The sequence below is a fragment of the Drosophila albomicans genome, chromosome 2L (genome assembly GCF_009650485.2).
Source record: "Drosophila albomicans strain 15112-1751.03 chromosome 2L, ASM965048v2, whole genome shotgun sequence".
Taxonomy (NCBI): domain Eukaryota; kingdom Metazoa; phylum Arthropoda; class Insecta; order Diptera; family Drosophilidae; genus Drosophila; species Drosophila albomicans.
In genome coordinates, this window is record NC_047628.2 from 5,354,405 (window position 1) to 5,382,059 (window position 27,655).

The 27,655-nt window shown below is 39.0% G+C and overlaps 16 protein-coding genes and 3 pseudogenes across 19 annotated transcripts in view; 10 read left to right on the top strand and 9 right to left on the bottom strand.

Moving 5' to 3' along the window:
- Positions 1 to 1,541, bottom strand: part of LOC117563576 (uncharacterized) — a 4,927-nt gene extending 3,386 nt beyond the window's left edge. The window contains exon 1 of the mRNA XM_052002183.1: positions 1,119 to 1,541. Coding sequence (XP_051858143.1) covers positions 1,119 to 1,521 — 403 coding nt within the window. The 5' untranslated portion in view covers positions 1,522 to 1,541. The remainder of the gene's footprint in view (positions 1 to 1,118) is intronic.
- LOC117564295 (histone H2B) overlaps positions 1 to 19,488 on the top strand; it is a 20,567-nt gene extending 1,079 nt beyond the window's left edge. Inside the window, exon 2 of one of the 4 annotated variants that reach the window (XM_052003057.1) lies at positions 19,458 to 19,488. The gene's annotated coding sequence lies outside the window, so the exon portion shown is untranslated. Of the gene's footprint in view, positions 1 to 3,807; positions 3,839 to 9,023; positions 9,055 to 14,238; positions 14,270 to 19,457 lie in introns of those variants that run through there. The other 3 variants (XM_052003056.1, XM_052003055.1, XM_034242994.2) reach the window with 3 other exon arrangements.
- LOC117564303 (histone H4) lies at positions 1,760 to 2,191 on the top strand. Its single transcript, XM_034242999.2, has one exon. It carries the CDS (start codon positions 1,817 to 1,819, stop codon positions 2,126 to 2,128), a length of 312 nt encoding a protein of 103 aa, XP_034098890.1. The 5' UTR covers positions 1,760 to 1,816; the 3' UTR covers positions 2,129 to 2,191.
- On the bottom strand, positions 2,727 to 3,201 carry LOC117564282 (histone H2A). The gene has a single exon (XM_034242980.2). It carries the CDS (start codon positions 3,158 to 3,160, stop codon positions 2,786 to 2,788), a length of 375 nt encoding a protein of 124 aa, XP_034098871.1. The 5' UTR covers positions 3,161 to 3,201; the 3' UTR covers positions 2,727 to 2,785.
- Positions 3,402 to 3,838, top strand: LOC117564296 (histone H2B). Its single transcript, XM_034242995.2, has one exon. The coding sequence runs from the start codon at positions 3,417 to 3,419 to the stop codon at positions 3,786 to 3,788; it is 372 nt and encodes a 123-aa protein (XP_034098886.1). The 5' UTR covers positions 3,402 to 3,416; the 3' UTR covers positions 3,789 to 3,838.
- On the bottom strand, positions 4,255 to 5,152 carry LOC117564277 (histone H1-like; annotated as a pseudogene).
- Positions 6,973 to 7,403, top strand: LOC117564305 (histone H4-like). Its single transcript, XM_034243001.2, is given in 2 exon segments — positions 6,973 to 7,176; positions 7,178 to 7,403. Coding segments are annotated over 2 exon segments (312 nt in total). The 5' UTR covers positions 6,973 to 7,029; the 3' UTR covers positions 7,343 to 7,403.
- Positions 7,944 to 8,415, bottom strand: LOC117564284 (histone H2A). The gene has a single exon (XM_034242983.2). The coding sequence runs from the start codon at positions 8,375 to 8,377 to the stop codon at positions 8,003 to 8,005; it is 375 nt and encodes a 124-aa protein (XP_034098874.1). The 5' UTR covers positions 8,378 to 8,415; the 3' UTR covers positions 7,944 to 8,002.
- On the top strand, positions 8,618 to 9,054 carry LOC117564289 (histone H2B). Its single transcript, XM_034242988.1, has one exon. It carries the CDS (start codon positions 8,633 to 8,635, stop codon positions 9,002 to 9,004), a length of 372 nt encoding a protein of 123 aa, XP_034098879.1. The 5' UTR covers positions 8,618 to 8,632; the 3' UTR covers positions 9,005 to 9,054.
- LOC117564278 (histone H1-like) lies at positions 9,471 to 10,369 on the bottom strand (annotated as a pseudogene).
- Positions 12,184 to 12,573, top strand: LOC117564304 (histone H4). The gene has a single exon (XM_034243000.2). The coding sequence runs from the start codon at positions 12,241 to 12,243 to the stop codon at positions 12,550 to 12,552; it is 312 nt and encodes a 103-aa protein (XP_034098891.1). The 5' UTR covers positions 12,184 to 12,240; the 3' UTR covers positions 12,553 to 12,573.
- Positions 13,150 to 13,630, bottom strand: LOC117564281 (histone H2A-like). The gene has a single exon (XM_034242979.2). It carries the CDS (start codon positions 13,581 to 13,583, stop codon positions 13,209 to 13,211), a length of 375 nt encoding a protein of 124 aa, XP_034098870.1. The 5' UTR covers positions 13,584 to 13,630; the 3' UTR covers positions 13,150 to 13,208.
- LOC117564290 (histone H2B) lies at positions 13,809 to 14,269 on the top strand. Its single transcript, XM_034242989.2, has one exon. The coding sequence runs from the start codon at positions 13,848 to 13,850 to the stop codon at positions 14,217 to 14,219; it is 372 nt and encodes a 123-aa protein (XP_034098880.1). The 5' UTR covers positions 13,809 to 13,847; the 3' UTR covers positions 14,220 to 14,269.
- Positions 14,683 to 15,543, bottom strand: LOC117564276 (histone H1-like; annotated as a pseudogene).
- LOC117566150 (histone H4) lies at positions 17,397 to 17,829 on the top strand. The gene has a single exon (XM_034245637.2). It carries the CDS (start codon positions 17,455 to 17,457, stop codon positions 17,764 to 17,766), a length of 312 nt encoding a protein of 103 aa, XP_034101528.1. The 5' UTR covers positions 17,397 to 17,454; the 3' UTR covers positions 17,767 to 17,829.
- Positions 19,065 to 19,488, top strand: LOC117566149 (histone H2B-like). The gene is given in 2 exon segments (XM_034245636.2): positions 19,065 to 19,136; positions 19,139 to 19,488. Coding segments are annotated over 2 exon segments (372 nt in total). The 3' UTR covers positions 19,439 to 19,488.
- Positions 19,489 to 19,868: 380 nt separating this feature from the next.
- LOC117566148 (histone H1-like) lies at positions 19,869 to 20,767 on the bottom strand. The gene has a single exon (XM_034245635.2). The coding sequence runs from the start codon at positions 20,722 to 20,724 to the stop codon at positions 19,948 to 19,950; it is 777 nt and encodes a 258-aa protein (XP_034101526.1). The 5' UTR covers positions 20,725 to 20,767; the 3' UTR covers positions 19,869 to 19,947.
- A 1,799-nt stretch (positions 20,768 to 22,566) lies between these two features.
- On the top strand, positions 22,567 to 22,999 carry LOC117566151 (histone H4). The gene has a single exon (XM_034245638.2). It carries the CDS (start codon positions 22,624 to 22,626, stop codon positions 22,933 to 22,935), a length of 312 nt encoding a protein of 103 aa, XP_034101529.1. The 5' UTR covers positions 22,567 to 22,623; the 3' UTR covers positions 22,936 to 22,999.
- A 528-nt stretch (positions 23,000 to 23,527) lies between these two features.
- LOC117563579 (histone H2A-like) lies at positions 23,528 to 24,169 on the bottom strand. The gene is made up of 2 exons (XM_034241965.1): positions 24,066 to 24,169; positions 23,528 to 23,971 (listed from the first exon to the last, which is right to left on the bottom strand). The coding sequence occupies exons 1-2, from the start codon at positions 24,167 to 24,169 to the stop codon at positions 23,587 to 23,589; spliced, it is 489 nt and encodes a 162-aa protein (XP_034097856.1). The 3' UTR covers positions 23,528 to 23,586.
- Positions 24,170 to 27,655: the final 3,486 nt, after the last annotated feature.

The window sequence follows — 27,655 nt, forward strand, 5'->3', positions numbered from 1 at the left end:
ATCGAGTAGAAAAGGCGCAACGCGAATGTTTACAGCGGTGAACGTTTCCGCCAAACAAGTTTGCCATTAACCTATTCTTCATTTAATATTTACTATAGTTAATAGTTTGATATTTTAATAGTTATGTATCGAAATATTTGCTTAAATATTCGAACAACCAAATAAAATTAATTGCATTCATCTACAATTACTCACTGTGTTTAAAATTTCACCTTAAATTCAACTTTGTGTCTACACAAAAACAATTATCATATAAAAAACTCAATTTATAAATATAAAAACAATAAAAATACAATATTTGAATCTGAAAACAAGTTCTTTGAACAATTATGTTGTTAAATGTATTATTTAATATAATTTTAATATATTGCTCATATTTTTAATTTTGGTTCAAACTTGACCATGTACAGTGAAAACCAAGCGACCTCATAGAGTTAGAAGCTATTGAAAATTTATATGGAAAAAATCTAAATAAATGTAAAAAATAGAATTTTTTAATATATTACTTATTTAATATAATTTTCTTAACGATTTGTACAATATCTACAAAATTCTATCATTTAAATATGCATTTTATTCGTATAAAACCGTCTTTACCATTAGAGAGTACAAAGTAAGTACAATCATATGTACATAACATTCAACGTATGAAGAGTGTAATGCAAAAGAAATGTAATAAATATTTACGTTCTCGTATTATTATTCATTTAAATGTATTATTTTATTCATATACACTGATCTATAATAAATTATTAAATTATTTAATGAAATGTATCTTCTAGAGAAATTTTCACTGGTTTGAAGTGTATCTTTCTTTCAATATGCATTACTGTTTGGCAAATAAAACCACATTTCGACAGCATAACAGCGACGGCCCTATTTTTATTAGCTAAATTTTATTTAATATAAATGTAGATACAATAGATAGTATCTGAGATTCACTAAGCACGCCCTTATTTATTTATTTTTAATTTGTACATTATTTTAATACAATACTAAAGTAATTAAAGAAAAATGTAAATCTTCTTTCAATAAAATTGTGGTCCTGAAAAGGACCGATTGTTTGATAATTTGATGCTTGACAAGCACAACGCACAACGTTGTCACAATTTAAGCACGTTCGCCACGAATACGTCTGGCCAGCTGAATATCTTTCGGCATGATGGTGACACGCTTGGCATGGATAGCGCACAAGTTAGTATCTTCGAACAGGCCAACCAAGTAGGCTTCACTAGCTTCCTGCAGTGCCATCACAGCGGAGCTCTGGAAACGCAGATCGGTCTTGAAATCCTGAGCAATTTCACGCACCAAGCGCTGGAAAGGCAGCTTGCGGATCAGCAACTCTGTGCTCTTCTGGTAACGACGGATCTCACGCAGGGCAACAGTACCGGGGCGATAACGATGAGGCTTCTTCACACCCCCGGTGGCTGGCGCACTCTTACGAGCGGCCTTAGTTGCCAGCTGCTTACGAGGCGCCTTGCCTCCGGTCGATTTACGAGCAGTCTGCTTAGTACGAGCCATTTTTATTTCACAATTTTTACTTCACACAGCAAATGTTAAAACACAATAATCGGACGAAGCGATTCGGCTCTCGTATTTATAGTAAAACTGGTGGTGGGTTGCCGAGCGAGAGCGAGAACGAGCGATCGGGTTGTTGCCATGCCAGCGTGCCAGCGTGCGAGCAGCACGTAGATACATATTGCTGACTCTTTCTGGTTTTTGTATCTTTGAGTATAAATAGAGGCGTTTGAGTCGGACCGAACAACAGTATCTTTCTGACTTCGGTGAGTGTAAAGTAAAATATTAAAAGTGAAAAATGACTGGTCGTGGTAAAGGTGGCAAGGGCTTGGGAAAAGGTGGCGCAAAGCGTCATCGCAAAGTGTTGCGTGATAACATCCAGGGTATCACGAAGCCAGCTATCCGTCGTCTAGCTCGTCGTGGCGGTGTGAAGCGCATCTCTGGTCTTATTTATGAGGAAACTCGTGGTGTGCTGAAGGTTTTCTTGGAAAACGTTATCCGTGATGCAGTCACATACACCGAACACGCCAAGAGGAAGACAGTCACAGCCATGGATGTTGTGTACGCTCTGAAGAGGCAAGGCCGCACTCTGTACGGTTTCGGCGGCTAAGAAAATTTGTATCTACTACAAAATACAAACTTAAAACCCACATCAATCGGTCCTTTTCAGGACCACCAAAAAATTAACCAAAAGAGAAGAAAATCAATATGTATTTATTGTTAAAAATAAAGAAACTAAAAACTATATTTTGATTAACATTAGAGAATAACTCCCTCAAATTCATCCAGATTGCCCCTGTTATTCTAAGATACAAATAAATTAATTTGTTCATTTGTGAGATGTTAATATTTAAAAAGAACAAAAACCGCTGAAATAAGAATATAGTTTACTGATGCAGCGTGTTTTACATTTTAAAATACTTTTTGACACAACTGTACCTCGTGTACACTGCAGATACTTTGTCCATGTGAAGATCAAAATATTAAAATACTTTTTGACACAACTGTACCTCTTGCACAGAGCAAATACTTTGCTCATGTAAAGATCGAAATTTGAAAATCATTTTTGACGCAACTGTACCTCGTGCGCCATGCAGATACTTTGCTTAAGTGAAGTACTCAATATATAATTTCTGAATGAATGAATATAAATATAATTATCTTTGTATATTAGAAAAATTATTCTCTTTAGTAAATTTTTGGTCGTCCTGAAAAGGACGTTTTGGGTTTTGGTTGATTTGTTTTATATGCGAGTTTGAATTTGAATTTAAGCCTTCTTTTCGGTTTTCTTGGGCAAGAGAACAGCCTGAATATTAGGCAAAACACCGCCCTGGGCAATGGTGACACCCGAAAGCAGTTTGTTCAACTCCTCATCGTTGCGGATGGCCAATTGCAGATGACGAGGGATAATCCTAGTCTTCTTGTTGTCACGGGCTGCGTTACCAGCCAACTCCAAAACTTCAGCGGCCAAGTACTCCATCACAGCAGCCAAGTACACAGGAGCACCAGCACCAACACGCTCGGCATAGTTGCCCTTGCGAAGCAGACGGTGAATACGGCCAACGGGGAACTGAAGACCAGCGCGGTTGGAACGAGACTTTGCCTTTCCCTTAACTTTGCCACCTTTACCACGACCAGACATTTTTATTATTATTTGTTACTTCACTGTTTCACACACAAAGACTCGAATATTGTTGCCACATGCAACCATTGCCAGCTATTTATACTTTTTCCAGCTACCTACTCGTTCCGTTAAGGGATGACAGCTGCTGCTGAAAACCGGTCGCGTTGAGAGCTCGTCTAACGGAAAGCGTTGCTACAATAAAAGTATAAATTGGACGTGTTTTGGATCTCTAGCAAAATATCAGTGAAGTGAATTTTTAAAGTGAATTTGAAAAATGCCGCCCAAGACTAGTGGAAAGGCAGCCAAGAAGGCTGGCAAAGCGCAGAAGAATATCACAAAGAACGACAAGAAGAAGAAGCGCAAGAGGAAGGAAAGTTATGCCATCTACATCTACAAAGTGCTGAAGCAGGTCCATCCTGACACCGGTATCTCATCGAAGGCAATGAGCATCATGAACAGCTTTGTGAACGACATTTTCGAGCGCATTGCTGCCGAGGCCTCCCGTTTGGCTCACTACAACAAGCGCTCGACTATCACCAGTCGGGAAATCCAAACCGCTGTCCGTCTCTTACTGCCTGGAGAATTGGCCAAGCACGCTGTCAGTGAGGGAACCAAGGCTGTCACCAAGTACACGAGCTCGAAGTAATTCGATTTCTTTGCACAACCTACACACCTAAAGTAAAAGGCCCTTTTCAGGGCCACAAATTACCTATCCAAAGAGTTAAAATTCAAATATATGTAAATAGTATAAATATGAATAGTAATAATAGTGCTTAATGACGGTATACCTAGAAGTTCGACTAGTTTTTAATAAATAAATACGGCATTTCACCAGCATTTATAAATTTTCAACCGAGATGGGACTGTACTTTTTTAGTTTAATGAGAACAGAGAACTTCATAAAAGTGGAAGCATGTTAAATGTATTGTGCGCCATAGAAAGGTTACTTTTGTTGCTATACCCTTTTTGGTATTTTACTTTTGGGTCATGAAGAATGCTTTGTGTTAGCTACCTGACTCACGCTTTGTATCTGTTATCATCGTAAAAGTCATCTCGTAATGTATGTAAACTTGAAAACTCATTTCTCTTTTGATATAAGATTTGTAGCCCTGAAAAGGGCTTTGTTAAATAACAAATTTCATAGTCTTGAAACTTGTGCACGACAATCTTCAATGTCCTAGTGCTCTCTTCTTATTTCTTGGCTGCAGCTGCAGTTTTTGCCTTGGGTTTCTTTGCAGCCACTGCGGCTTTCTTTGGCGATGCTGCCGCTGCTGCCTTCTTTGGCTTCGGCTTGGCAGTTGCGGTCTTGGGCTTTGGTGCTTTTGCCTTCGCAGCACTCGATTTGGGCGCCGCCTTTGCTGTTGTGGGCTTAGCTTTACTGTACCACTCTTCTTGGCCTCCTTAGCCTTTGCTTTCTCAGCCTTCTTCTTTTCAGCGGTCTTCTTGGTTGCTACAGCTTTGCTTGGTTTCTTCTCAGCGGACCCTGCTGCTTTCTTTGCCTTGGTGCCGGCAGCCTTCTTCTTAGCTGCTGCTGCTGATGCAGCGACCTTCTTCGGTTTCTTCTCCACTGAGGCAGCCTTGGCTTTTGGCTTCGGCTCCTTTTTGGCAGATGCAGACAATTTGAACGAACCAGATGCGCCCTTGCCTTTAGCTTGGATAAGTTTTCCACTGGCAACAGCGCTCTTCAGGTACTTCTTAATGAATGGTGCCAATTTCTGGGCATCGCACTTGTATGTGGCACTGATGTACTTCTTGATTGCCATAAGCGACGAGCCACCACGCTCCTTTAGGTTCAGGATTGATGCGTCCACCATTTGCTGAGTTGGAGGATGTGATGGAGGAACTGCCGGCTTCTTCACTTTCGATGCAGATGCTGCTTTCTTGGCAGCTACCTTCTTCTCGGCTGCGGGTGTCGCTGGTGGGGCAGCCACAGGAGATGCGGATGTTGCAACTGCGGAGTCTGACATATTTCACTTCACTTTGTTTTGCTTTACTTTCACACTAAAATCAATTTTAACGGAATTTACAGTTGGTGGTTGAATTTGGTTGGTCACCCGATTTTGTGAGAATCGAGTAGAAAGGCGCAACGCGAATGTTTACAGCGGTGAACGTTTCCGCCAAACAAGTTTGCCATTAACCTATTCTTCATTTAATATTTACTATAGTTAATAGTTTGATATTTTAGTAGTTATGTATCGAAATATTTGCTTAAATATTCGAACAACCAAATAAAATTAATTGCATTCATCTACAATTACTCACTGTGTTTAAAATTTCACCTTAAATTCAACTTTGTGTCTACACAAAAACAATTATCATATAAAAACTCAATTTATAAATATAAAAACAACAAAAATACAATATTTGAGTCTGAAAACAAGTTCTTTGAACAATTATGTTGTTAAATGTATTATTTAATATAAATTTAATATATTGCTCATATTTTTAATTTTGGTTCAAACTTGACCATGTACAGTAAAAACCAAGCGACCTCATAGAGTTAGAAGCTATTGAAAATTGATATGGAAAAATCTAAATAAATGTAAAAAATAGAATTTTTAAATATATTACTTATTTAATATAATTTTCTTAACGATTTGTACAATATCTACAAAATTCTCTCATTTAAATATGCATTTCATTCGTATAAAACCGTCTTTACCATTAGAGAGTACAAAGTAAGTACATCATATGCACATACATAACATTCAACGTATGAAGAGTGTAATGCAAAAGAAATGTAATAAATATTTACGTTCTCGTATTATTATTCATAATATTTTTTTCATGTATTATTTTATTCATATACACTGATCTATAATAAATTATTAAACTATTTAATGAAATGTATCTTCTAGAGAAATTCTCACTGGTTTGAAGTGTATCTTTTTTCAATATGCAGTATTGTTTGGCAAATAAAACCACATTTCGACACGTAACAGCGACGGCCCTATTTTTATTAGCTAAATTTTATTTAATATAAATGTAGATACAGATAGTATCTGAGATTCACTAAATACGCCCTTATTTATTTATTTTTAATTTGTACATTATTTTAATACAATACTAAAGTAATTAAAGAAAAATGTAAATCTTCTTTCAATAAAATTGTGGTCCTGAAAAGGACCGATTGTTTGATAATTTGATGCTTGACAAGCACAACGCACAACGTTGTCACAATTTAAGCACGTTCGCCACGAATACGTCTGGCCAGCTGAATATCTTTCGGCATGATGGTGACACGCTTGGCATGGATAGCGCACAAGTTAGTATCTTCGAACAGGCCAACCAAGTAGGCTTCACTAGCTTCCTGCAGTGCCATCACAGCGGAGCTCTGGAAACGCAGATCGGTCTTGAAATCCTGAGCAATTTCACGCACCAAGCGCTGGAAAGGCAGCTTGCGGATCAGCAACTCTGTGCTCTTCTGGTAACGACGGATCTCACGCAGGGCAACAGTTCCGGGGCGATAACGATGAGGCTTCTTCACACCCCCGGTGGCTGGCGCACTCTTACGAGCGGCCTTAGTTGCCAGCTGCTTACGAGGCGCCTTGCCTCCGGTCGATTTACGAGCAGTCTGCTTAGTACGAGCCATTTTTATTTCACAATTTTTACTTCACACAGCAAATGTTAAAACACAATAATCGGACGAAGCGATTCGGCTCTCGTATTTATAGTAAAACTGGTGGTGGGTTGCCGAGCGAGAGCGAGAACGAGCGATCGGGTTGTTGCCATGCCAGCGTGCCAGCGTGCGAGCAGCACGTAGATACATATTGCTGACTCTTTCTGGTTTTTGTATCTTTGAGTATAAATAGAGGCGTTTGAGTCGGACCGAACAACAGTATCTTTCTGACTTCGGTGAGTGTAAAGTAAAATATTAAAAGTGAAAAATGACTGGTCGTGGTAAAGGTGGCAAGGGCTTGGGAAAAGGTGGCGCAAAGCGTCATCGCAAAGTGTTGCGTGATAACATCCAGGGTATCACGAAGCCAGCTATCCGTCGTCTAGCTCGTCGTGGCGGTGTGAAGCGCATCTCTGGTCCTTATTTATGAGGAAACTCGTGGTGTGCTGAAGGTTTTCTTGGAAAACGTTATCCGTGATGCAGTCACATACACCGAACACGCCAAGAGGAAGACAGTCACAGCCATGGATGTTGTGTACGCTCTGAAGAGGCAAGGCCGCACTCTGTACGGTTTCGGCGGCTAAGAAAATTTGTATCTACTACAAAATACAAACTTAAAACCCACATCAATCGGTCCTTTTCAGGACCACCAAAAAATTCATTAAAAGAGAATAAAATCAATATGTATTTATTGTTAAAAATAAAGAAAAACTAAAAACTATATTTTGATTAACATTAGAGAATAACTCCCTCAAATTCATCCAGATTGCCCCTGTTATTCTAAGATACAAATAAATTAATTTGTTCATTTGTGAGATGTTAATATTTAAAAAGAACAAAAACCGCTGAAATAAGAATATAGTTTACTGATGCAGCGTGTTTTACATTTTAAAATACTTTTTGACACAACTGTACCTCGTGTCACACTGCAGATACTTTGTCCATGTGAAGATCAAAATATTAAAATACTTTTTGACACAACTGTACCTCTTGCACAGAGCAAATACTTTGCTCATGTAAAGATCGAAATTTGAAAATCATTTTTGACGCAACTGTACCTCGTGCGCCATGCAGATACTTTGCTTAAGTGAAGTACTCAATATATAATTTCTGAATGAATGAATATAAATATAATTATCTTTGTATATTAGAAAAATTATTCTCTTTAGTAAATTTTTGGTCGTCCTGAAAAGGACGTTTTGGGTTTTGGTTGATTTGTTTTATATGCGAGTTTGAATTTGAATTTAAGCCTTCTTTTCGGTTTTCTTGGGCAAGAGAACAGCCTGAATATTAGGCAAAACACCGCCCTGGGCAATGGTGACACCCGAAAGCAGTTTGTTCAACTCCTCATCGTTGCGGATGGCCAATTGCAGATGACGAGGGATAATCCTAGTCTTCTTGTTGTCACGGGCTGCGTTACCAGCCAACTCCAAAACTTCAGCGGCCAAGTACTCCATCACAGCAGCCAAGTACACAGGAGCACCAGCACCAACACGCTCGGCATAGTTGCCCTTGCGAAGCAGACGGTGAATACGGCCAACGGGGAACTGAAGACCAGCGCGGTTGGAACGAGACTTTGCCTTTCCCTTAACTTTGCCACCTTTACCACGACCAGACATTTTTATTATTATTTGTTATTTCACTGTTTCACACACAAGACTCGAATATTGTTGCCACATGCAACCATTGCCAGCTATTTATACTTTTTCCAGCTACCTACTCGTTCCGTTAAGGGATGACAGCTGCTGCTGAAAACCGGTCGCGTTGAGAGCTCGTCTAACGGAAAGCGTTGCTACAATAAAAGTATAAATTGGACGTGTTTTGGATCTCTAGCAAAATATCAGTGAAGTGAATTTTTAAAGTGAATTTGAAAAATGCCGCCCAAGACTAGTGGAAAGGCAGCCAAGAAGGCTGGCAAAGCGCAGAAAAACATCACAAAGAACGACAAGAAGAAGAAGCGCAAGAGGAAGGAAAGCTATGCCATCTACATCTACAAAGTGCTGAAGCAGGTCCATCCTGACACCGGTATCTCATCGAAGGCAATGAGCATCATGAACAGCTTTGTGAACGACATTTTCGAGCGCATTGCTGCCGAGGCCTCCCGTTTGGCTCACTACAACAAGCGGTCGACTATCACCAGTCGGGAAATCCAAACCGCTGTCCGTCTCTTACTGCCTGGAGAATTGGCCAAGCACGCTGTCAGTGAGGGAACCAAGGCTGTCACCAAGTACACGAGCTCGAAGTAATTCGATTTCTTTGCACAACCTACACACCTAAAGTAAAAGGCCCTTTTCAGGGCCACAAATTACCTATCCAAAGAGTTAAAATTCAAATATATGTAAATAGTATAAATATGAATAGTAATAATAGTGCTTAATGACGGTATACCTAGAAGTTCGACTAGTTTTTAATAAATAAATACGGCATTTCACCAGCATTTATAAATTTTCAACCGAGATGGGACTGTACTTTTTTAGTTTAATGAGAACAGAGAACTTCATAAAAGTGGAAGCATGTTAAATGTATTGTGTTGTCGAATAGAAAGGTTACTTTTGTTGCTATACCCTTTTTAGGTATTTTTATTTGGGTTCGAAGAATTTTTTATTTAGCTACCTGACTCACGCTTTAAAGTATACTGTTATCATCGTAAAAGTCATCTCGTAATGTATGTAACTTGAAAACTCATTTCTCTTTTGATATAAGATTTGTAGCCCTGAAAAGGGCTTTGTTAAATAACAAATTTCATAGTCTTGAAACTTGTGCACGACAATCTTCAATGTCCTTGTGCTCGCTTCTTATTTCTTGGCTGCAGCTGCAGTTTTTGCCTTGGGTTTCTTTGCAGCCACTGCGGCTTTCTTTGGCGATGCTGCCGCTGCTGCCTTCTTTGGCTTCGGCTTGGCAGTTGCGGTCTTGGGCTTTGGTGCTTTTGCCTTCGCAGCACTCGATTTGGGCGCCGCCTTTGCTGTTGTGGGCTTAGCCTTTTACTGTACCACTCTTCTTGGCCTCCTTAGCCTTTGCTTTCTCAGCCTTCTTCTTTTCAGCGGTCTTCTTGCTACAGCTTTGCTTGGTTTCTTCTCAGCGGACCCTGCTGCTTTCTTTGCCTTGGTGCCGGCAGCCTTCTTCTTAGCTGCTGCTGCTGATGCAGCGACCTTCTTCGGTTTCTTCTCCACTGAGGCAGCCTTGGCTTTTGGCTTCGGCTCCTTTTTGGCAGATGCAGACAATTTGAACGAACCAGATGCGCCCTTGCCTTTAGCTTGGATAAGTTTTCCACTGGCAACAGCGCTCTTCAGGTACTTCTTAATGAATGGTGCCAATTTCTGGGCATCGCACTTGTATGTGGCACTGATGTACTTCTTGATTGCCATAAGCGACGAGCCACCACGCTCCTTTAGGTTCAGGATTGATGCGTCCACCATTTGCTGAGTTGGGGATGTGATGGAGGAACTGCCGGCTTCTTCACTTTCGATGCAGATGCTGCTTTCTTGGCAGCTACCTTCTTCTCGGCTGCGGGTGTCGCTGGTGGGGCAGCCACAGGAGATGCGGATGTTGCAACTGCGGAGTCTGACATATTTCACTTCACTTTGTTTTGCTTTACTTTCACACTAAAATCAATTTTAACGGAATTTACAGTTGGTGGTTGAATTTGGTTGGTCACCCGATTTTGTGAGAATCGAGTAGAAAGGCGCAACGCGAATGTTTACAGCGGTGAACGTTTCCGCCAAACAAGTTTGCCATTAACCTATTCTTCATTTAATATTTACTATAGTTAATAGTTTGATATTTTAGTAGTTATGTATCGAAATATTTGCTTAAATATTCGAACAACCAAATAAAATTAATTGCATTCATCTACAATTACACACTGTGTTTAAAATTTCACCTTAAATTCAACTTTGTGTCTACACAAAAACAATTATCATATAAAAACTCAATTTATAAATATAAAAACAATAAAAATACAATATTTGAATCTGAAAACAAGTTCTTTGAACAATTATGTTGTTAAATGTATTATTTAATATAAATTTTAATATATTGCTCATATTTTTAATTTTGGTTCAAACTTGACCATGTACAGTGAAAACCAAGCGACCTCATAGAGTTAGAAGCTATTGAAAATTGATATGAAAAAATCTAAATAAATGTAAAAAATAGAATTTTTAAATATATTACTTATTTAATATAATTTTCTTAACGATTTGTACAATATCTACAAAATTCTATCATTTAAATATGCATTTTATTCGTATAAAACCGTCTTTACCATTAGAGAGTACAAAGTAAGTACAATCATATGCACATAACATTCAACGTATGAAGAGTGTAATGCAAAAGAAATGTAATAAATATTTACGTTCTCGTATTATTATTCATTTAAATGTATTATTTTATTCATATACACTGATCTATAATAAATTATTAAAATTATTTAATGAAATGTATCTTCTAGAGAAATTCTCACTGGTTTGAAGTGTATCTTTTTTCAATATGCAGTATTGTTTGGCAAATAAAACCACATTTCGACACGTAACAGCGACGGCCCTATTTTTATTAGCTAAATTTTATTTAATATAAATGTAGATACATATAGTATCTCTGAGATTCACTAAATACGCCCTTATTTATTTATTTTTAATTTGTACATTATTTTAATACAATACTAAAGTAATTAAAGAAAAATGTAAATCTTCTTTCAATAAAATTGTGGTCCTGAAAAGGACCGATTGTTTGATAATTTGATGCTTGACAAGCACAACGCACAACGTTGTCACAATTTAAGCACGTTCGCCACGAATACGTCTGGCCAGCTGAATATCTTTCGGCATGATGGTGACACGCTTGGCATGGATAGCGCACAAGTTAGTATCTTCGAACAGGCCAACCAAGTAGGCTTCACTAGCTTCCTGCAGTGCCATCACAGCGGAGCTCTGGAAACGCAGATCGGTCTTGAAATCCTGAGCAATTTCACGCACCAAGCGCTGGAAAGGCAGCTTGCGGATCAGCAACTCTGTGCTCTTCTGGTAACGACGGATCTCACGCAGGCAAACAGTTCCGGGGCGATAACGATGAGGCTTCTTCACACCCCCGGTGGCTGGCGCACTCTTACGAGCGGCCTTAGTTGCCAGCTGCTTACGAGGCGCCTTGCCTCCGGTCGATTTACGAGCAGTCTGCTTAGTACGAGCCATTTTTATTTCACAATTTTTTACTTCACACAGCAAATGTTAAAACACAATAATCGGACGAAGCGATTCGGCTCTCGTATTTATAGTAAAACTGGTGGTGGGTTGCCGAGCGAGAGCGAGAACGAGCGATCGGGTTGTTGCCATGCCAGCGTGCCAGCGTGCGAGCAGCACGTAGATACATATTGCTGACTCTTTCTGGTTTTTGTATCTTTGGGTATAAATAGAAGCGTTTGAGTCGGACCGAACAACAGTATCTTTCTGACTTCGGTGAGTGTAAAGTAAAATATTAAAAGTGAAAAATGACTGGTCGTGGTAAAGGTGGCAAGGGCTTGGGAAAAGGTGGCGCAAAGCGTCATCGCAAAGTGTTGCGTGATAACATCCAGGGTATCACGAAGCCAGCTATCCGTCGTCTAGCTCGTCGTGGCGGTGTGAAGCGCATCTCTGGTCTTATTTATGAGGAAACTCGTGGTGTGCTGAAGGTTTTCTTGGAAAACGTTATCCGTGATGCAGTCACATACACCGAACACGCCAAGAGGAAGACAGTCACAGCCATGGATGTTGTGTACGCTCTGAAGAGGCAAGGCCGCACTCTGTACGGTTTCGGCGGCTAAGAAAATTTGTATCTACTACATAATACAAACTTAAAACCCACATCAATCGGTCCTTTTCAGGACCACCAAAAAATTAACCAAAAGAGAAGAAAATCAATATGTATTTATTGTTAAAAATAAAGAACGAAAGACTATATTTTGATTAACATTAGAGAATAACTCCCTTAAATTCATCCAGATTGCCCCTGTTATTCTAAGATACAAATAAATTAATTTGTTCATTTGTGAGATGTTAATATTTAAAAAGAACAAAAACCGCTGAAATAAGAATATAGTTTACTGATGCAGCGTGTTTTACATTTTAAAATACTTTTTGACACAACTGTACCTCGTGTACACTGCAGATACTTTGTCCATGTGAAGATCAAAATATTAAAATACTTTTTGACACAACTGTACCTCTTGCACAGAGCAAATACTTTGCTCATGTAAAGATCGAAATTTGAAAATCATTTTTGACGCAACTGTACCTCGTGCGCCATGCAGATACTTTGCTTAAGTGAAGTACTCAATATATAATTTCTGAATGAATGAATATAAATATAATTATCTTTGTATATTAGAAAAATTATTCTCTTTAGTAAATTTTTGGTCGTCCTGAAAAGGACGTTTTGGGTTTTGGTTGATTTGTTTTATATGCGAGTTTGAATTTGAATTTAAGCCTTCTTTTCGGTTTTCTTGGGCAAGAGAACAGCCTGAATATTAGGCAAAACACCGCCCTGGGCAATGGTGACACCCGAAAGCAGTTTGTTCAACTCCTCATCGTTGCGGATGGCCAATTGCAGATGACGAGGGATAATCCTAGTCTTCTTGTTGTCACGGGCTGCGTTACCAGCCAACTCCAAAACTTCAGCGGCCAAGTACTCCATCACAGCAGCCAAGTACACAGGAGCACCAGCACCAACACGCTCGGCATAGTTGCCCTTGCGAAGCAGACGGTGAATACGGCCAACGGGGAACTGAAGACCAGCGCGGTTGGAACGAGACTTTGACTTTCCCTTAACTTTGCCACCTTTACCACGACCAGACATTTTTATTTATTATTTCTAACTTCACTGTTTCACACACAAATTTCGAATATTGTGCACACATGAATTCATTGCCAGCTATTTATACTTTTCCGAGCTACCTACTCGTTCCGTTAAGGGATGACAGCTGCTGCTGAAAACCGGTCACGTTGAGAGCTCGTCTAACGGAAAGCGTTGCTACAATAAAAGTATAAATTGGACGTGTGTTTCGGATCTCTAGCAAAACAACTGTGAAGTGAATTTTGAAAGTGAATTTGAATTCGAATCATGCCGCCCAAGACTAGTGGAAAGGCAGCCAAGAAGGCTGGCAAAGCGCAGAAAAACATCACCAAGAACGACAAGAAGAAGAAGCGCAAGAGGAAGGAAAGCTATGCCATCTACATCTACAAAGTGCTGAAGCAGGTCCATCCTGACACCGGTATCTCATCGAAGGCAATGAGCATCATGAACAGCTTTGTGAACGACATTTTCGAGCGCATTGCTGCCGAGGCCTCCCGTTTGGCTCACTACAACAAGCGGTCGACTATCACCAGTCGGGAAATCCAAACCGCTGTCCGTCTCTTACTGCCTGGAGAATTGGCCAAGCACGCTGTCAGTGAGGGAACCAAGGCTGTCACCAAGTACACGAGCTCGAAGTAATTCGATTTCTTTGCACAACCTACACACCTAAAGTAAAAGGCCCTTTTCAGGGCCACAAATTACCTATCCAAAGAGTTAAAATTCAAATATATGTAAATAGTATAAATATGAATAGTAATAATAGTGCTTAATGACGGTATACCTAGAAGTTCGACTAGTTTTTAATAAATAAATACGGCATTTCACCAGCATTTATAAATTTTCAACCGAGATGGGACTGTACTTTTTTAGTTTAATGAGAACAGAGAACTTCATAAAAGTGGAAGCATGTTAAATGTATTGTGCGCCATAGAAAGGTTACTTTTGTTGCTATACCCTTTTTGGGTATTTTACTTTTGGGTTCGAAGAATTTTTTATTTAGCTACCTGACTCACGCTTTAAAGTATCTGTTATCATCGTAAAAGTCATCTCGTAATGTATGTAACTTGAAAACTCATTTCTCTTTTGATATAAGATTTGTAGCCCTGAAAAGGGCTTTGTTAAATAACAAATTTCATAGTCTTGAAACTTGTGCACGACAATCTTCAATGTCCTTGTGCTCGCTTCTTATTTCTTGGCTGCAGCTGCAGTTTTTGCCTTGGGTTTCTTTGCAGCCACTGCGGCTTTCTTTGGCGATGCTGCCGCCGCTGCCTTCTTTGGCTTCGGCTTGGCAGTTGCGGTCTTGGGCTTTGGTGCTTTTGCCTTCGCAGCACTCGATTTGGGCGCCGCCTTTGCTGTTGTGGGCTTAGCCTTTACTGTACCACTCTTCTTGGCCTCCTTAGCCTTGGCTTTCTCAGTCTTCTTCTTCTCAGCGGTCTTCTTGGTTGCTACAGCTTTGCTTGGTTTCTTCTCAGCGGACCCTGCTGCTTTCTTGGCCTTGGTGCCGGCAGCCTTCTTCTTAGCTGCTGCTGCTGAGGCAGCGACCTTCTTCGGTTTCTTTTCCACTGAGGAAGCCTTAGCTTTTGGCTTCGGCTCCTTTTTGGCAGATGCAGACAATTTGAACGAACCAGATGCGCCCTTGCCTTTAGCTTGGATAAGTTTTCCACTGGCAACAGCGCTCTTCAGGTACTTCTTAATGAATGGTGCCAATTTCTGGGCATCGCACTTGTATGTGGCACTGATGTACTTCTTGATTGCCATAAGCGACGAGCCACCACGTTCCTTTAGGTTCAGGATTGATGCGTCCACCATTTGCTGAGTTGGAGGATGTGATGGTGGGAACTGCCGGCTTCTTCACTTTCGATGCGGATGCTGCTTTCTTAGCAGCCACCTTCTTCTCGGCTGCGGGAGTAGCTGGTGGGGCAGCCACAGGAGATGCGGATGTTGCAACTGCGGAGTCTGACATGTTTCACTTCACTTTGTTTTGCTTTACTTTCACACTAAAATCAATCTTAACTGAATTTACAGTTGGTGGTTGAAATTTGGTTGGTCACCCGATTTTGTGAGAATCGAGTAGAAAGGCGCAACGCGAATGTTTACAGCGGTGAACGTTTCCGCCAAACAAGTTTGCCATTAACCTATTCTTCATTTAATATTTACTATAGTTAATAGTTTGATATTTTAATAGTTATGTATCGAAATATTTGCTTAAATATTCGAACAACCAAATAAAATTAATTGCATTCATCTACAATTACACACTGTGTTTAAAATTTCACCTTAAATTCAACTTTGTGTCTACACAAAAACAATTATCATATAAAAACTCAATTTATAAATATAAAAACAACAAAAATACAATATTTGAGTCTGAAAACAAGTTCTTTGAACAATTATGTTGTTAAATGTATTATTTAATATAAATATAATTTATTGCTCATATTTTTAATTTTGGTTCAAACTTGACCATGTACAGTGAAAACCAAGCGACCTCATAGAGTTAGAAGCTATTGAAAATTGATATGAAAAAATCTAAATAAATGTAAAAAATAGAATTTTTTAATATATATTACTTATTTAATATAATTTTCTTATCGATTTGTACAATATCTACAAAAATCTATCATTTAAATATGCATTTTATTCGTATAAAACCGTCTTTACCATTAGAGAGTACAAAGTAAGTACTATCAGATACATAACATTCAACGTATGAAGAGTGTAATGCAAATAAATTTAATAAATATTATTACGTTCTCGTATTATTATTCATTTAAATGTATTATTTTATTCATATACACTGATCTATAATAAATTATTAAATTATTTAATGAAATGTATCTTCTAGAGAATCTTGTCACTGGTTTGAAGTGTATCTTTCTTTCAATATGCATATTGTTTGGCAAATAAAACCACACTTCGACAGCATAACAGCGACGCTATTTTTATTAGCTAAATTTTATTTAATATAAATGTAGATACAATAGTATCTGAGATTCACTAAATACGCCCTTATTTATTTATTTTTAATTTGTACATTATTTTAATACAATACTAAAGTAATTAAAGAAAAATGTAAATCTTCTTTCAATAAAATTGTGGTCCTGAAAAGGACCGATTGTTTGATAATTTGATGCTTGACAAGCACAACGCACAACGTTGTCACAATTTAAGCACGTTCGCCACGAATACGTCTGGCCAGCTGAATATCTTTCGGCATGATGGTGACACGCTTGGCATGGATAGCGCACAAGTTAGTATCTTCGAACAGGCCAACCAAGTAGGCTTCACTAGCTTCCTGCAGTGCCATCACAGCAGAGCTCTGGAAACGCAGATCGGTCTTGAAATCCTGAGCAATTTCACGCACCAAGCGCTGGAAAGGCAGCTTGCGGATCAGCAACTCTGTGCTCTTCTGGTAACGACGGATCTCACGCAGAGCAACAGTACCGGGGCGATAACGATGAGGCTTCTTCACACCGCCGGTGGCTGGCGCACTCTTACGAGCGGCCTTAGTTGCCAGCTGCTTACGAGGCGCCTTGCCTCCGGTCGATTTACGAGCAGTCTGCTTAGTACGAGCCATTTTTATTTCACAATTTTTACTTCACACAGCAAATGTTAAAACACAATAATCGGACGAAGCGATTCGGCTCTCGTATTTATAGTAAAACTGGTGGTGGGTTGCCGAGCGAGAGCGAGAACGAGCGATCGGGTTGTTGCCATGCCAGCGTGCCAGCGTGCGAGCAGCACGTAGATACATATTGCTGACTCTCTTTCTGGTTTTTGTATCTTTGGGTATAAATAGAAGCGTTTGAGTCGGACCGAACAACAGTATCTTTCTGACTTCGGTGAGTGTAAAGTAAAATATTAAAAGTGAAAAATGACTGGTCGTGGTAAAGGTGGCAAGGGCTTGGGAAAAGGTGGCGCAAAGCGTCATCGCAAAGTGTTGCGTGATAACATCCAGGGTATCACGAAGCCAGCTATCCGTCGTCTAGCTCGTCGTGGCGGTGTGAAGCGCATCTCTGGTCTTATTTATGAGGAAACTCGTGGTGTGCTGAAGGTTTTCTTGGAAAACGTTATCCGTGATGCAGTCACATACACCGAACACGCCAAGAGGAAGACAGTCACAGCCATGGATGTTGTGTACGCTCTGAAGAGGCAAGGCCGCACTCTGTACGGTTTCGGCGGCTAAGAAAATTTGTATCTACTACAAAATACAAACTTAAAATCCACATCAATCGGTCCTTTTCAGGACCACCAAAAAATTAACCAAAAGAGAAGAAAATCAATATGTATTTATTGTTAAAAATAAAGAACGAAAGACTATATTTTGATTAACATTAGAGAATAACTCCCTTAAATTCATCCAGATTGCCCCTGTTATTCTGTAGAATTTAATTCTTAGATACAAATAAATAAATTTGTTCATTTGTGAGATGTTAATATTTAAAAAAAACGGCTGAAATAAGAATATAATTTACTGATGCAGCGTGTTGTACATTTTAAAATACTTTTTGACACGACTGTACCTCGTGTACACTGCAGATACTTTGTCCATGTGAAGATCAAAATATTGAAATACTTTTTGACACAACTGTACCTCTTGCACAGAGCAGATACTTTGCTCATGTAAAGATCGAAATTTGAAAATCATTTTTGACGCAACTGTACTCGTGCGTCATGCATATACTTTGCTCAAGTGAAGTACTCAATATATAATTTCTGAATGAATGAATATAAATATAATTATCTTTGTATATTAGAAAAATTTTTCTCTTTAGTAAATTTTTGGTCGTCCTGAAAAGGACGTTTTGGGTTTTGGTTGATTTGTGTTATATATGCGAGTTTGAATTTGAATTTAAGCTTCTTTTCGGTTTTCTTGGGCAAGAGAACAGCCTGAATATTAGGCAAAACACCGCCCTGGGCAATGGTGACACCCGAAAGCAGTTTGTTCAACTCCTCATCGTTGCGGATGGCCAATTGCAGATGACGAGGGATAATCCTAGTCTTCTTGTTGTCACGGGCTGCGTTACCAGCCAACTCCAAAACTTCAGCGGCCAAGTACTCCATCACAGCAGCCAAGTACACAGGAGCACCAGCACCAACACGCTCGGCATAGTTGCCCTTGCGAAGCAGACGGTGAATACGGCCAACGGGGAACTGAAGACCAGCGCGGTTGGAACGAGACTTTGCCTTTCCCTTAACTTTGCCACCTTTACCACGACCAGACATTTTTATTATTATTTGTTACTTCACTGTTTCACACACACAAAACTCGAATATTGTTGCCACATGCAACCATTGCCAGCTATTTATACTTTTTCCAGCTACCTACTCGTTCCGTTAAGGGATGACAGCTGCTGCTGAAAACCGGTCGCGTTGAGAGCTCGTCTAACGGAAAGCGTTGCTACAATAAAAGTATAAATTGGACGTGTTTTGGATCTCTAGCAAAAATATCAGTGAAGTGAATTTTTAAAGTGAATTTGAAAAATGCCGCCCAAGACTAGTGGAAAGGCAGCCAAGAAGGCTGGCAAAGCGCAGAAGAATATCACCAAGAATGACACAAGAAGAAGAAGCGCAAGAGGAAGGAAAGCTATGCCATCTACATCTACAAAGTGCTGAAGCAGGTCCATCCTGACACCGGTATCTCATCGAAGGCAATGAGCATCATGAACAGCTTTGTGAACGACATTTTCGAGCGCATTGCTGCCGAGGCCTCCCGTTTGGCTCACTACAACAAGCGCTCGACTATCACCAGTCGGGAAATCCAAACCGCTGTCCGTCTCTTGCTGCCTGGAGAATTGGCCAAGCACGCTGTCAGTGAGGGAACCAAGGCTGTCACCAAGTACACGAGCTCGAAGTAATTCGATTTCTTTGCACAACCTACACACCTAAAGTAAAAGGCCCTTTTCAGGGCCACAAATTACCTATCCAAAGAGTTGAAATTTAAATATAAATATAAATATTAATAATAGTGCATAATGAAGGTATACGTAAAAATATGGCGTTAGACCAGCATTTACAAATTTTCAACCGAGACGGGACTGTACTTTTTTGGTTTAATGCGAACAGAGAACTTCATAAGTGAGGAAGCACTACAGAGGTATTGCGTGTTGTCGAAAGGTTGAGTTTCTTACGTTTACCCTTTTTAGGATTTTGTATTTGCTACCTGGCTCATGCTTTAAATTATGCTTTGTGTGAAAAATACGATTCTGTTATAGTCATAAAAGTCATTTCGTAATGACACATAACTTGAAAACTCATTTCTCTTTTGATATAAGATTTGTAGCCCTGAAAAGGGCTTTGTTAAATAACAAATTTCATAGTCTTGAAACTTGTGCACGACAATCTTCAATGTCCTAGTGCTCTCTTCTTATTTCTTGGCTGCAGCTGCAGTTTTTGCCTTGGGTTTCTTAGCAGCCACTGCGGCTTTCTTTGGCGATGCTGCCGCTGCTGCCTTCTTTGGCTTCGGCTTGGCAGTTGCGGTCTTGGGCTTTGGTGCTTTTGGCTTTGCGGCACTCGATTTGGCCGCCGCCTTTGCTGTTGTGGGCTTGGCTTTTACTGTACCACTCTTCTTGGCCTCCTTAGCCTTTGCTTTCTCAGCCTTCTTCTTTTCAGCGGTCTTCTTGGTTGCTACAGCTTTGCTTGGTTTCTTCTCAGCGGACCCTGCTGCTTTCTTCGCCTTGGTGCCGGCAGCCTTCTTCTTAGCTGCTGCTGCTGATGCAGCGACCTTCTTCGGTTTCTTCTCCACTGAGGCAGCCTTGGCTTTTGGCTTCGGCTCCTTTTTGGCAGATGCAGACAATTTGAACGAACCAGATGCGCCCTTGCCTTTAGCTTGGATAAGTTTTCCACTGGCAACAGCGCTCTTCAGGTACTTCTTAATGAATGGTGCCAATTTCTGGGCATCGCACTTGTATGTGGCACTGATGTACTTCTTGATTGCCATAAGCGACGAGCCACCACGCTCCTTTAGGTTCAGGATTGATGCGTCCACCATTTGCTGAGTTGGAGGATGTGATGGAGGAACTGCCGGCTTCTTCACTTTCGATGCAGATGCTGCTTTCTTGGCAGCTACCTTCTTCTCGGCTGCGGGTGTCGCTGGTGGGGCAGCCACAGGAGATGCGGATGTTGCAACTGCGGAGTCTGACATATTTCACTTCACTTTGTTTTGCTTTACTTTCACACTAAAATCAATTTTAACGGAATTTACAGTTGGTGGTTGAATTTGGTTGGTCACCCGATTTTGTGAGAATCGAGTAGAAAGGCGCAACGCGAATGTTTACAGCGGTGAACGTTTCCGCCAAACAAGTTTGCCATTAACCTATTCTTCATTTAATATTTTACTATAGTTAATAGTTTGATATTTTAGTAGTTATGTATCGAAATATTTGCTTAAATATTCGAACAACCAAATAAAATTAATTGCATTCATCTACAATTACTCACTGTGTTTAAAAATTTCACCTTAAATTCAACTTTGTGTCTACACAAAAACAATTATCATATAAAAACTCAATTTATAAATATAAAAACAACAAAAATACAATATTTGAGTCTGAAAACAAGTTCTTTGAACAATTATGTTGTTAAATGTATTATTTAATATAAATTTAATATATTGCTCATATTTTTAATTTTGGTTCAAACTTGACCATGTACAGTGAAAACCAAGCGACCTCATAGAGTTAGAAGCTATTGAAAATTGATATGAAAAAATCTAAATAAATGTAAAAAATAGAATTTTTAAATATATTACTTATTTAATATAATTTTCTTAACGATTTGTACAATATCTACAAAAATCTATCATTTAAATATGCATTTCATTCGTATAAAACCGTCTTTACCATTACAGAGTACAAAGTAAGTACATTCATATGCACATAACATTCAACGTATGAAGAGTGTAATGCAAAAGAAATTTAATAAATATTTACGTTCTCGTATTATTATATCATAATATTGTTCATTTAAATGTATTATTTCTATAATAAGTTATTAAATTATTTAATGAAATGTATCTTCTAGAGAAATTCTCACTGGTTTGAAGTGTATCTTTTTTCAATATGCAGTATTGTTTGGCAAATAAAACCACATTTCGACAGCATAACAGCGCGGCTTTATTTTTATTAGCTAAATTTTATTTAATATAAATGTAGATACAATAGTATCTGAGATTCACTAAGCACGCCCTTATTTATTTATTTTTAATTTGTACATTATTTTAATATAATACTAAAATTAATAAAGAAAAATGTAAATCTTCTTTCAATAAAATTGTGGTCCTGAAAAGGACCGATTGTTTGATAATTTGATGCTTGACAAGCACAACGCACAACGTTGTCACAATTTAAGCACGTTCGCCACGAATACGTCTGGCCAGCTGAATATCTTTCGGCATGATGGTGACACGCTTGGCATGGATAGCGCACAAGTTAGTATCTTCGAACAGGCCAACCAAGTAGGCTTCACTAGCTTCCTGCAGTGCCATCACAGCGGAGCTCTGGAAACGCAGATCGGTCTTGAAATCCTGAGCAATTTCACGCACCAAGCGCTGGAAAGGCAGCTTGCGGATCAGCAACTCTGTGCTCTTCTGGTAACGACGGATCTCACGCAGGCAACAGTACCGGGGCGATAACGATGCGGCTTCTTCACACCGCCGGTGGCTGGCGCACTCTTACGAGCGGCCTTAGTTGCCAGCTGCTTACGAGGCGCCTTGCCTCCGGTCGATTTACGAGCAGTCTGCTTAGTACGAGCCATTTTTATTTCACAATTTTCACTTCACACAGCAAATGTTAAAACACAATAATCGGACGAAGCGACTCGGCTCTCGTATTTATAGTAAAACTGGTGGTGGGTTGCCGAACGAGAACGAGCGATCGGGTTGTTGCCATGCCAGCGTGCCAGCGTGCGAGCAGCACGTAGATACATATTGCTGACTCTTTCTGGTTTTTGTATCTTTGGGTATAAATAGAAGCGTTTGAGTCGGACCGAACAACAGTATCTTTCTGACTTCGGTGAGTGTAAAGTAAAATATTAAAAGTGAAAAATGACTGGTCGTGGTAAAGGTGGCAAGGGCTTGGGAAAAGGTGGCGCAAAGCGTCATCGCAAAGTGTTGCGTGATAACATCCAGGGTATCACGAAGCCAGCTATCCGTCGTCTAGCTCGTCGTGGCGGTGTGAAGCGCATCTCTGGTCTTATTTATGAGGAAACTCGTGGTGTGCTGAAGGTTTTCTTGGAAAACGTTATCCGTGATGCAGTCACATACACCGAACACGCCAAGAGGAAGACAGTCACAGCCATGGATGTTGTGTACGCTCTGAAGAGGCAAGGCCGCACTCTGTACGGTTTCGGCGGCTAAGAAAATTTGTATCTACTACAAAATACAAACTTAAAATCCACATCAATCGGTCCTTTTCAGGACCACCAAAAAATTAACCAAAAGAGAAGAAAATCAATATGTATTTATTGTTAAAAATAAAGAACGAAAGACTATATTTTGATTAACATTAGAGAATAACTCCATCAGATTGCCCCTGTTATTCTGTAGAATTTAATTCTAAGATACAAATAAATAAATTTGTTCATTTGTGAGATGTTAATATTTAAAAAAAACGGCTGAAATAAGAATATAATTTACTGATGCAGCGTGTTGTACATTTTAAAATACTTTTTGACACGACTGTACCTCGTGTACACTGCAGATACTTTGTCCATGTGAAGATCAAAATATTGAAATACTTTTTGACACAACTGTACCTCTTGCACAGAGCAGATACTTTGCTCATGTAAAGATCGAAATTTGAAAATCATTTTTGACGCAACTGTACCTCGTGCGTCATATACTTTGCTCAAGTGAAGTACTCAATATATAATTTCTGAATGAATGAATATAAATATAATTATCTTTGTATATTAGAAAAATTATTCTCTTTAGTAAATTTTTGGTCGTCCTGAAAAGGACGTTTTGGGTTTTGGTTGATTTGTGTTATATGCGAGTTTGAATTTGAATTTAAGCCTTCTTTTCGGTCTTCTTGGGCAAGAGAACAGCCTGAATATTAGGCAAAACACCGCCCTGGGCAATGGTGACACCCGAAAGCAGTTTGTTCAACTCCTCATCGTTGCGGATGGCCAATTGCAGATGACGAGGGATAATCCTAGTCTTCTTGTTGTCACGGGCTGCGTTACCAGCCAACTCCAAAACTTCAGCGGCCAAGTACTCCATCACAGCAGCCAAGTACACAGGAGCACCAGCACCAACACGCTCGGCATAGTTGCCCTTGCGAAGCAGACGGTGAATACGGCCAACGGGGAACTGAAGACCAGCGCGGGTGGAACGAGACTTTGCCTTTCCCTTAACTTTGCCACCAGAAAGCGTTGCTTCATTAAAAGTAAATCTATAATTGTATCATGAGTGCTAATATGCTCAATCACTTGCATACGTACATACACACATACATACAAACGAAAGCACAGTGCGATGAATCGCACCCATGCTCATCTTTCCGCAATTGCCTTGAATTCATCGGCGAATTCGCTGCGCGCTGCGTCCGTTTCTCGAAATTCGAACTCAGCCTGGCGCTAGTTGTTGTCATGGCTTGGGGTGTCAATACTGAAAGCACTTTTTTCGCTGTTTGTCTGATTGGTTAGGAACGAAAGCTTCTGATATTCTCAATTCGAAGTAAACAGAACACTGTGAGGTTCTAAGCCTAGCTGAGGAATGCCGATTGATAGAAAAGCCTTTTTTTTTTTTAAATAATCTTTTATTATTTCATATTTCATTTTTTTCTTCAAATTATTGTATGTATAGTGTTCATTTAATCAATTGTTCTTTTCAAACACAAAGAAAACAAAAACAGAACTTTCACTTAAACAATAATAAGTCAAATTTTAAATAATCTTAGTTCCTTTTTAAAAATAAAAAATTGAAATACTAGACCAGGCATATTGAAAATGTGCCAATATGAAAACCAACGCATAAAAAATGTACCGGTTTTGGTACATTTGTAAAGTGAAGCCGTGCAATTATGTATTTTGTTGGTTGGTAGTCATTTTTAGATAAAAATAAGTAAGAAAGCCACAGTCGAGTGTGCTCGACTGTAAGATACCCGCTTTTTTCGACAGCACTTGTTACGTTTGCACGTAGATCGAGTTTGTTTCGAATTTTTACCACCTCCACTTTTGCTCAAGCAAATCGATAAAAATCGAATAACAAGCGCAATTTTGAAGCTAGATACCGCATAAAATAATAACTTTAGTATTTATGATTCCTGACAATTTGGATGCAATAAAAATTGTATAAGTTATTTAGTTGATTTGTTGCTTTGCCTAACAATTTGGTATATTTTGCACTCTATGGTATATTTTGAATGTAGTCCCATATGATATTTTTGGAAGAAGCATTTTTGCGGTATATTATTTTAAGAATAATTTGTTTTTATTTAAAATGGTTAGCGCGTATTTCACAGTCAAGCACAGTCGACGTAAGTTTTCGTACTCGTTTGTATTTTTGTTATTTATTAAAAATTAAATGAATATTGAACAATGAATATGATTTTTAGAAAAAAAGCGTAATTTTTAACTTGCCTAGTACATCATATTACTCAATTTTAATTATTTTTGTAATTTGAGTTTTGTATTTTGATTTCATCATTAACTATTATAATATTAATAATAGTATAACATACAATCAAATTATACTTATTAATCCGATGCAACTCAATGTGAATATGAATATGAATTGAGCTCGTTACTCTTCCACCTTCAACTTGGTCCTTTGCTGGTCACATGCTGTGCCAATTGATGTCAAATTTATAACGACAAATACTACAAAACTTGTGCACGGCAGCGGCCGAAGTCAGCGTTGTTCGACCCACTAAAATGGGGCACCGACACACATGTAAAATTGTTCGTGCTTCTCGTGAGCTTGCCACTCGACTGTGTTGCTTGCATCCACACACACAGACTCTACTTGTTCACTTTTCGAGCATCATTATTGCTTTTGATTTTGGTGTGAATTTGCAGAGCGAGTGTTTGTGCAAATGTCTGTGTGTGTTTGGTTATGTTTGTGCGGCTGAGATGAGTTATGGCCACAGGCAGGCGTGGAGTCCTTGCATTCTGCGGAGTCTGTGCGGAGTCTGGAACTGTGCCCGGTCCCAGACTGTTGCCGCAGCATGCAGTTATGTGTGTGTGTATGTCCTTTGTGTCCTTTTCAAGAACATATTAATGCAATTTTATTTAAATTATACAACATTTATGCCTTTTGCTCGGTGTGATATATTTGTTTTTCTCGCGCCATTGTCAGTTGTCCTGCCACACACAATCCTACAATCGACACGAGTCTGGGAAATGAGCACTTTGTCCTTATTGTTCATTCCAATTTATGAATGTCATTGCTGCTCGTTTTCTTTTCCTATCTCTCGTTCATTCTCTCACTCGTTATGTCTCGTTTTGGTATTCATATTTATGAATATCAAACAATTTATGTTGCCTTGATAATTTTAAATGTTAATTACACTTATTGTTGCCAATTAAAATATTAAAGACTCGAATAAATGGAATAAAGCCCGTCTGTGTGTTGAGTGCGGCATCAAATTGAATTCGCAACCTCAACTACAGTGGGAATTAATTATGAATTAATACAGTTTTATTATTGTTTATTTTGTCTTAAAGATGGAAGTTAACTTTAATGAGCATAATTAAGATAATTGTACAAGTAATAATTAATATCACCATTAATTAAATTATAGCAATTTTATTGTAAACTCAAACTATTTCAAAATAATTGTATTCATTTTCAACAAGTTCACATTGAAATGTAAAGTACTTAAAAACGGTTAAAAAAAATGGGAATTTAATTTTTTATGTATTTTATTAAATGTGTCAGCCTTTGACTATCGATGATGATGCGTAAATTCTGAAATTTTAATAAGTGAATTTCGATAGCAGCTACAAAAATTCCAATTGAAATAATTAAATAATGCATGTAAATGATTTGCTCAACCGAATATTAAGCAAATTGAAAATGTTTAATTTATTTGACATCAATTGAAAATCAAGCGAAATCGTATTAGACCACACACACATACACAGACACACACACACGCTGGCTCACAATTGGAATTCAAGCAAAGGACACGCAATTATGGCACGTCAGAACCGGAAATGGTAAAGTGGCAAAGCGGAAATGGCAGGCACCAAAATGCAAATTTCTATAAAAAGGAAATTATAAAAATATTTGCCTGGTTGTTTGGCACACCAAGTACAAAAAAAAAAAAAAAAACAGGGGGGAAAGAAAATCAAGCAAAGGAAGGTGAAAGAAATGCTTTCTCTAACTGTGCTAGCGGCATTTGCACGTGGCTCGAACTCCTGGCTGAATCCCCAACTGAATCCACTTGAAAGAACGCTTCCCACTTGGTCCAAAGGGCCACACCGAGGCGGGCACTTCAAGTGGAGCGTCTGGCACAAAGTTTTTTGCCATTTTTTCTATTTTTAATATGCATGTATTTGTGCTCTTTGGCCATATACAACAAATAACAAGTAGCTCTATAAATGCAGGGACTGGGTTTTTATCCTGAGGTATGCCGGAGACAGCAGACACTAGAAGTGGGGCAGAGGGCCGAGGTGCAAGGGGAAATCGAAAGTGGAAGTGGATGAGAGTTCATATCTATCTCTGCCAATTTTTACTGCAATTTTTTATTTTTTGTGCAAGAGTTGCATTTTTATTTTACAATAATTATTTGGAGCTGCTGTTGGCACACACGTATGTCAAATGGATCGCCTTTTCCCCTATAAATCTATACAAATAGATATGTGCGTGTGCGTGTGTTTATTCAATGAATATCCTCGGCCTTTTTCATTGGCACCACAACCAGTCCGTGTTGAATATTTAATGCACACGAGAAGAACTCAAATGTCAAAAACAGGAAAACCAAAAACGCATTACACAAAGGCTTGCCAGTCCTTTTGGTCCTTTCGAAAATCATAAATGCCCATGTATGGGTGCCTATACATATATGTACATATATGTGCATGTGTGTGTGTGCTTATATGTATATATCTGAGCGGTTGCACAGGTGAAA

Excerpts from the sequence above, each read along its gene's own strand:
- LOC117564284 (XM_034242983.2), bottom strand. The coding sequence starts at position 8,377 with ATGTCTGGTCGTGGTAAAGGTGGCAAAGTTAAGGGAAAGGCAAAGTCT.
- LOC117566151 (XM_034245638.2), top strand. The coding sequence starts at position 22,624 with ATGACTGGTCGTGGTAAAGGTGGCAAGGGCTTGGGAAAAGGTGGCGCA.
- LOC117566148 (XM_034245635.2), bottom strand. The coding sequence starts at position 20,724 with ATGTCAGACTCCGCAGTTGCAACATCCGCATCTCCTGTGGCTGCCCCA.
- LOC117564304 (XM_034243000.2), top strand. The coding sequence starts at position 12,241 with ATGACTGGTCGTGGTAAAGGTGGCAAGGGCTTGGGAAAAGGTGGCGCA.
- LOC117564303 (XM_034242999.2), top strand. The coding sequence starts at position 1,817 with ATGACTGGTCGTGGTAAAGGTGGCAAGGGCTTGGGAAAAGGTGGCGCA.
- LOC117564296 (XM_034242995.2), top strand. The coding sequence starts at position 3,417 with ATGCCGCCCAAGACTAGTGGAAAGGCAGCCAAGAAGGCTGGCAAAGCG.
- LOC117564281 (XM_034242979.2), bottom strand. The coding sequence starts at position 13,583 with ATGTCTGGTCGTGGTAAAGGTGGCAAAGTTAAGGGAAAGTCAAAGTCT.
- LOC117564290 (XM_034242989.2), top strand. The coding sequence starts at position 13,848 with ATGCCGCCCAAGACTAGTGGAAAGGCAGCCAAGAAGGCTGGCAAAGCG.
- LOC117563579 (XM_034241965.1), bottom strand. The coding sequence starts at position 24,169 with ATGACAACAACTAGCGCCAGGCTGAGTTCGAATTTCGAGAAACGGACG. Across the intron at positions 23,972-24,065 it reads TTGCGGAAAGATGAGCATGG|ATTTACTTTTAATGAAGCAA; the intron begins GTGCGATTCATC and ends ATACAATTATAG.
- LOC117566150 (XM_034245637.2), top strand. The coding sequence starts at position 17,455 with ATGACTGGTCGTGGTAAAGGTGGCAAGGGCTTGGGAAAAGGTGGCGCA.
- LOC117564282 (XM_034242980.2), bottom strand. The coding sequence starts at position 3,160 with ATGTCTGGTCGTGGTAAAGGTGGCAAAGTTAAGGGAAAGGCAAAGTCT.
- LOC117564289 (XM_034242988.1), top strand. The coding sequence starts at position 8,633 with ATGCCGCCCAAGACTAGTGGAAAGGCAGCCAAGAAGGCTGGCAAAGCG.